The sequence below is a fragment of the Asparagus officinalis genome, chromosome 3 (assembly GCF_001876935.1).
Source record: "Asparagus officinalis chromosome 3, Aspof.V1, whole genome shotgun sequence".
Lineage (NCBI taxonomy): Eukaryota > Viridiplantae > Streptophyta > Magnoliopsida > Asparagales > Asparagaceae > Asparagus > Asparagus officinalis.
In genome coordinates this window covers 22,521,041-22,529,429 of record NC_033796.1, presented here as the reverse complement: position 1 = coordinate 22,529,429, position 8,389 = coordinate 22,521,041, and the positions used below count along the sequence as shown (strand labels likewise).

The 8,389-nt window shown below is 36.1% G+C and overlaps 1 protein-coding gene across 1 annotated transcript in view; it reads right to left on the bottom strand.

Moving 5' to 3' along the window:
• The window catches only part of LOC109834766 (splicing factor 3B subunit 3), a 24,549-nt gene extending 24,123 nt beyond the window's left edge, over positions 1-426 (bottom strand). The window contains exon 1 of the mRNA XM_020402786.1: positions 387-426. Coding sequence (XP_020258375.1) covers positions 387-426 — 40 coding nt within the window. The remainder of the gene's footprint in view (positions 1-386) is intronic.

Genomic DNA, 8,389 nt, shown 5'->3' with positions numbered 1-8,389 from the left:
GGCTAATCACTATCCTAAATAGTCGGGGTTGGCAACCCCGACTATTTAGGATAGTGATTAACATGCTAATCACCCTTTAATTAGGGTTTAACACCCTCCTAAATAGTCGGGGTTGGCAACCCCGACTATTTAGGATAGTGATTAACCTGCTAATCACAAAACCGGGTCGATTTTGATAAATAAAAAAAAACGGTCGATTTTGAAAAAAAAAAAAATTCGGTCGGTTTTGAAAAATTGTTCTTTTAAAGTTTATGGCATTCCCAATCCCGTATACTTTAACAATATAAAACTAACCGCGATCTCTCTCTCTCCCATTCACACGCTCACATCCACTCACTCTCCCCTCGACTGCTCCCTCTCTCCTCTAGACCCTAGGATTTTTTTACCCCATCCAACTACTCCGATCACGACTCCATCTCTGACCATTTCCGCTGACCATCTCCTACCGTCGGTGACTAACTTTCGTCTGTGGTCACGCCAGAGTTAATTTCTAGGGTTTTTAACATAAATTTTGATAATTTCTTCAAAATTTCATATTTTCCCCTAAATTTTCTCAACTTATCATCCACTTCATCCCCAAATAGCTTGTTTTAGTTTACTAGTATAGTGCACTTGCGTTGCACGTGGACATATTTGTTTTATGTTCTAATACTTTACACAATTTATTATTTAATTAATGGAAGAGTTTCATTTTGAATGTAATTATAACAACATTTGTGGACTTATTTGTAATTTTCTTACAATTTAGATCATATACTTCTTTCAATCTTCTTAAGATTTAAGTTTTGAACTATATAGGGGTTTATCTGTAAAAAATTATGAAGTTTTAGTATATTTCTATAAATATATGAAATTTCAATGGTCTTTGTGAAAATTATGAAGATCCATGATTGTTTGTGAAAAAATTCAGGGTTATTTTGTGAACATTGGCAAAGCATAGAATACCCAAAAGATACAATTTTTTAATCTTAAAAGATATAGTTTTATTTACTTTATAATTTAAGATAATGAATGACATTTAATAACTACTGGTAGCTTTATGTGCAAATTTAGAATATAGTTTTAGCATTAGGGAGGTTATAATATACTTATTATATAAAAAAAATTACCCAAAAGATAAAAATTCCAAGTTTGTTCTTTACTTTTATGTTAAGTGTGTCATGCTATTCCAGTTTATATTAATTATCTTTATTTTTGCTAATCCATTATAACAAAATAAAATTCTCACTTTCACCTTCTCCCTCTTCTATTATCATATAATTAGTAACATGCTACAAAAAATATATGTACTAAGTTCATGGATAATACAATATTTCTCTCAAATCACAATTAAGTACATAGTAATAATTATAGAAACCAAATAATATCTTAGTAAAACCATGGGGTGACTATAGGATGCTGTTAGGGTTGTAAATGGTGAGTGTAAATCTAAATCATCAAATGAGTGAATTTATATAGGTTGCAAGTAAGGGCTATTATGATAAATAAAAAAAGCAAGTTTTTTGGATTCCGTAACAGTCAAATGTATTTGCCACTTAAATAAAAACTACAATTGAAAATGTAACTCACTTTCAAGTATGCATGAATGCATGCACTAATGGCATTTTAAGTTGACACTTTGTTTGCAAATTGAAACGTATATTATTAGTTTGTCATATGTGCGTTTTAAGTAGAGAGGTTACAAAAAATAAAAGTTGATATTAGTGAATATTTAATAGGAGAATTATGTCATTATTAAAAATGTATGCATGTAAGCATTTTAAGTTAACACTTTGTTTGCAAATTGAAACGTATATTATTAGTTTGTCATATGTGTGTGCATTCAATTCTCAGCTATTATGTCGAATACAACTTACAATCTTTAAAAAAATTTATGATAACATTAATTTTGGATTAGTGGAGGGGTTACAAAAAATAGAAGTTAATATTAGTGGACAATAATAGGAGAGTTATGCTATTATTAAGAATGTATGCATGTATATGAATGTGTTTATATATATGCAAGTATGTGTTTTATGGATGCATGTATGTGGTTTGGAGGGTATTTTTAGAAGAAATGTTTTAACATACCAACACTTTTATAATAGTGTTAGATAATTTAGATTAGTATTAGGTTTTTTAGAAGTTTGTATGTAATTGAGAAATGAAAAATTAGAAAAAATGATTTAAAAGTTAGGACATTGAAATGGTGAAGTTTTTTAGTCATTTAAAATGGGTTTTCTTAGGGGGAAAGTTGAGATATTATGATGTAAAAGTTAGTGTTAGATTAGAATACGCGACGTTAGCGTTAAATAATGCCTTGAAGTTTATTTTTATATTTTATGTGCATATTATAATATTAGTTGATGCTGAAATTATTTTATTTGCCAGAGGTAACAATGAACGATCTGGAAGTTCTTATTTGTTTGTATAATGGAAAAATTATATACGATCATAATAATACACCCAAGTTGGAAGGGGGGGGTGAGAATGTCGTTGATGGTTTTAAGATTATGCTCTTTTTGACGGGTTGATCAATGAATTACACCAACTTACATTGATCAATCCTAATGAGCATCAAATCAAAGTGCTTTACAATTGGCCCATAATGGAGAGTAGAAACCTTGCCGTTCAGATCAAAGTGGTATTCATCCAATTAGCACCAACATATATGTTTTCACCCGATAGAGGATAGTCAAAGTTGGACGCATGGTGGGCCACAATTATTACCTCCATGGTATAAGAGACAAGTAAGACGACCTCATTCAGTAAAAAACAGAGGTACTATGGAGAATTAGTAAGAAAATATAGATGTAGTCAGTGCAATCAATGAGGCGACAACAATCTCGATGTCCAACAAGCATGAGGAGTTAGAAAGATGATAGATGTAGTCGGTGTATATGAGTGCAAAGTTGTATTATTTTAGGGCTTGATTGTGAGGGGAAAATGTAATTAAATCTTATAAGTATTTTGTGAATTGGTTTTATTTTAAGTTTGGTTTTATTTATGTTTGGAAACTGTAGTAAATATTTATCTTTTTCGCCGCTATTATATTATCATTCTTTAATCATACATTAGTTATCATCATTAGTTATCATCATCAATCTTATTCACTCATGTTATAACCCCTAAATTACTGAATATTAATCTCCATAGAGAAGTCAACACGTGTCTTACACTATGCCTAACCAGACTAATTCAAGACCAAGATAACCTCTGCCTCAGCCCGGCCGACTCGATTGGCCGACAACTTGCGTAACCGAGTCATAAGGTGGTACTACTCGGTCAACCCCTCAATTGACTCGATAAGCGATCCGGCTCGGCTCACTGTTCAGCCGACATCTCACGTAACTGAGTTAAAAGGCGTAATTCTCAGTCGTAGACCTAATGAGTCGAAGGACAATAGTTACCTTGAACCGATCACCAGCCGATTACTCTTGTATTAATTGCCCTGACAACATCATTATTACTCTAGCCCCTATAGTTGTTATGACTCATTGGACTTAGTCAGCAGCAACCATCTGTTGCCATTCCCACAATAAATGACCAGGTGATTCACCTCCTTCAGCAACCGACACATGACACATGTCTGCCGACTTAGCTGCCTACCTGGATTCGGCCCAAGTTACCTTCTTGCCCCTTAAGCCCACTATAAAAGGAGTGACACTACATGAGGTAATTCTCTCTGGCTTTTTTTACGCAACTAAGAACTAACTCTATACTTTCTCACTCAAGATCACATACCTACTTGATTGTCGGAGGAACAATCGGAGAACCCAACTCCGTCCTTTTACAAATTTATTCATGTGCAGGGAAGAACAGCAAGCCCAAGAACCACTCATCAGAAGGAGTTAGAGGACCCTAATTACTCCACAAACCCTCAAATAATCTCATATTTCATAATTAACATTAACAACTTCTATTAATTACGTCACTGCATTTTACTTTTAGTTTTTTTAATGACCGATTGTATTCTAATAATTGTATTTATTTTACATAGAGGTACTATGAGGCCTTGACTGAGACTGGTTATCAGGAATGTATTGTACAAGTAGTCACAACATCATTTTGAGAAAATATAGCCAGAATAGGTAAATAAATTGTTATTTTCTATTATTTTGCATAAATTTATACAAATATATCCTAAAGTTGTTAGCAAACTTTAATATGCAAGAGGTCCCAAAGCTCCCATTAGTGGATCGTGCACAGAGTCATTCCAGTTGGGAGATCACAGGTCGAGATGATTGATTATGATAGATTGTCACGCAGGCCGGTTTCCTTGCATGCTTTGAGGTCCGATGGATCAAGCTTGACTAGCCTCTTATATGTGCTCTAACTGATAGATAGAGGCCAGAAACAAATACATTCCATATGCATATAGGAGAGTGCATGGTTACATTAGAGGATGTATCAATCATATTTAGACTCATGGTGGTCAGTCCAACTTTTACAAGCACTAAGGATCACTACTGGGAGGATGCATGTATGGCGACACTAGGTGATATTCCTTAGCCTCATGTGGTGCGAAGAAGCTTGATCCGCTTCGCCAGAGATTTTAGAAATCGATACCTACTGATGCCACAGTGCATATAATTCAATACTCTGCCCATTTATATATTTTTCACATGATAGGTTGTCTATCTTTCATCCAAAATGCAAATACTAGCATTTGATGAGTTTGAAAAACAGATAAATGAGGGTATTACTGAGATTAATGATCTGAAATCATTATCAGTGTCTAACAAGATTAGATGAACAATTGACGTTGTCTTCCATAGGAATCATCTGGACGAACGTGAAGGGCGTGAGGATGAAATATATCAGCACATGGTGATGTATGAGCGACTAGACGTAGGCCAAGATCTTCTAATGTAGGTAATGATGGAGCCAGTTCTTCTCACCGTGTGATTGATGATGAATCTGACACTTCTCACCATGCTCAATCTGGGGAGGAGGATCCACATGCACAACAACTACCTATACAGCTATATATACAACCAAATGTGAGATCGTCGAGGCTTGTGCTATACATCGAGGATGGCCTTCAGGACGGGTAGGGGTAGGGAAGTGAGAGGAAGGAGGGGAGGCATGCTTGGATGGATGTGACTAATTTTGTCATATTTGGATCACGTATGATATGAGATTTGAACTATATATGTTAGATTGTGTGTTTTTGATTTGTGATTGGATTGATATAAGAGAGCTACTGATATTATGAATGTGTATATTCTTATATTGTGTAGTTTTCTATAGCAGGGCGAAGCTTCAAGCTGGAAAGTTGTGGCTAGGGCTAAGTATATCTCTACGGGATTGTCAACCCCCATAGAGTATTGTGGAAGAATAATCTCTATGAGATTGCCAAATCCCATAGAAGTTTACAACACAAATAAGTTCCATAGCATTGACAATCCCATAGAGTTTATTTGAGTTAATCTACACAAGATTTGCAATCTAATGTAGTTTAATTTAGTCATTAAACTCTAGGGATTGCCAATCTTGTAGAGTTTTTGAATGATTTTTTTAAATCAGTCTAGTTTTAACTGACGTGGCTGAAAGAGTAGGTCGAAAGTGATAAATACTTTTATGAAAAAGTCAATTTTAAAAGTTTCTCCTTTATTTATTATTGAGCTATTATTTCTTTAAAATATAAAAACATTAGAATTTTCCAAATGAAAATAAAAAAGTAAATTAGAAAATAAAAAATAAAAAATAAAAAATAAAAAATAAAAAATAAAGAACGAATCTCATGTGAAATTCTTCCTTAGTAAAATGTTCATATTTGAACAGGTGTCAGTTTTACTTGGGTTAATGAGGATTATCATGAGCAATGTCCCAATAATCTACATTGCAATTTCTTTTAAACGGTTATTTGATACTGTTCATTATTTGTTTTCCTTACCATAATTAGTTTTGTATTGTTTTACTTTAAGCACCCAAGGCTTGAAATCTATTGGTGTTTTAACCAGGTACCTGTAGTTTTTGGACCCAATGTGTTTTCATAATGTTTGAAGGTTTGACCGAGTGGGAGTGGGGTGGTACAAATAATAGTGGGAGTGCTAATTTGTACAGATCACTGTGTCAATACAGTGGGAGTTTCTGGTGTCAAGTTGCAAGGACTTTAACACAAGTGCATTTGAAACTTTCAATATTGTGTCCGGACTCTAACAAAAGAAGTGTTGAGTATATAGACACAGCGGGAGTTTGAGTGGATCAAACTAGAAATAATTTTTAATGGACCCACCATCAATTGATTTGATCAGTGAGGGATTAAGCACTCCACAATTAGACCGTAGGGGTTTCGTGAGGGAAGATTGACCGGATGAAGTTATTGAATCTCATCTCGACGAAAAAGTGCTTGAGAAGTCACAGTGGAGGGTTTTAATCATCTTGGAAATGATTAAATAGCCAGAGTGGGAGGTTCTTAATCATTCTTTATCATGATTAAGAATTTATTGGTTTTGGGTTATCCTTAAGAATACCATGTGTAGTATTCTCTAGGAACTTCCCATCAAAGGTAGGGAATAGTTTAGCCTCGTGTACCAGTTGGAGGTTTGGGAAATAGTTTATACTCGTATACTTGTTAGAGTACAAAGAAGGAGCAGTTTATACTCGTATACTCTTTGGAGTTAGGGGAGACAATTTATACTCGTATACCCAGTGGAGTTAAAAAGAGGAGAAGTTTATACTTGTATACTCTTCAGAGTTTGCAGGCGTAATTTAACCTCATATACCTGTCGGAGGTTAGGTCATCTTTATTTGGCTTATTTTACCGTTATGACGCCATAGTCAATTAAAGCTTGGATTTTATTTTTGAGGCCTAAGCAAGCCTTAGTGAGATGAAGAACCCTCTTGTGATATGCACAATATTTTGGATCCGTAATCCTCTTAGCTCCCTCTAGATTTTTAATAAGTGGTAGCTCGATTTTGTCGTTAGTGAGGAGGTACTTTAATATGGCTGGAACTTCATCATCTTTGAAAGAATACTCCTTCCGGAACCTTGGATAAGGAGTCTTTTGCTGTTTTTGAGGTTGTTGTTGTGACGTTTGATTAACATCAATAGCAACCACATGTGCTGTCAGCTGGCTTCTCTCGGTCTTCTTTCTTCTGAGGAAGCGCTCGACCTATTCTCCATGCACTTTTAATTCCTTCCAGGTGGTTAAGAGGACAATCCCCATAATTTCGAGGACATCGAGGGAGAAATTGTGATGGCAGGTCTGGAGTATGAACTCTTCTGTGATCGGATCTCGGTAATTCATCGCTTTATTTCGGAAGCGTTTGACGAAGGTGTCAACTGATTCTCCGTCTTCTTACTTCTCATCTAGAAGAGCTCCAATTGCCACTTTAATTAGTGTCATCATTAAAGAAATTACTGAGGAATGAGCTTTCCATATCGTCCTAGTAGTTGATGCTCCCTGGCTTGAGACGTTGATACCAATCGAAGGCGTCCACACGAAGGATGCCTACGAATGACAGGATCATCAGTGGTTCATTCCCGAAGATCACTCCCAGATAAGACTTGAAATAGATCAAGTGTTGAGTGGGCAAGCCTTTCCCGTCGAATAGCGTGAAGTTAATTAGGGTGAACTTCGCTGAGTAGGAGATTGAATCCCACTCTCTTGGATACGGGCAAGGAATGCTCGTTTTCCTTACTTCTTGAGTGGACATTAAGGCATTGACCTTATTCTCTAGCTCTATCATCATCTCGTCATCACCTGTATCTTTTGTCGGGCGATTTTGAGGACGAACGATAGGACCACCCTCAGCGTTGTCATTAGTGATTGGGCCACCCCAGTGTTGGTATTATTTTTAGGGTCACCCTTAGTGTTGGTATTATTGTTGGGGCCACCCCCAGCATCTTTATCATTGGGAGGAGCATCAGCATTGATAGTCTCCTCTACCTCTGAGTCGCTATTTACCTGATTGGTAGTATGGCGACGACTAGATTCATCGTGCTGATTTGACAACTCCTAAAGTTGTTGAGCATATAAATCCTTAACCCGCTGCACGACCATCTCCATTTCAATTTTAAAATCTTCTTTTTGTTTGGCCAATGCTTCTTGAAGAAGTCGAGCCACTTGTTCAGTAGTGATCATGAATACTTCTCGAGCTCGCCCTGTGCTAGACATTGTATCGTTGGAGGCGATTATGGAGCAAGTATCTGAAAGTTCATCTTTTGAAGACAGCCCTTCGTGGATCTTCGGGTAATCCCCATGTCTGACGGCTTCTAACTGGAGCTGAGACACTCGTCGGGCTATTCCTGAATCGACTTTTCTTCCTAAAGAAAAGTCGAGATTAGCGTTATTCGAATTGAACACAAACTTTCCTTTGTCAGCCATGTTGATGGTGACTTCTGGGAGTTCGTCATCTTAAATGACCGATCTTCTTTTGCGGGAGCGTCTTGATTTGGGTT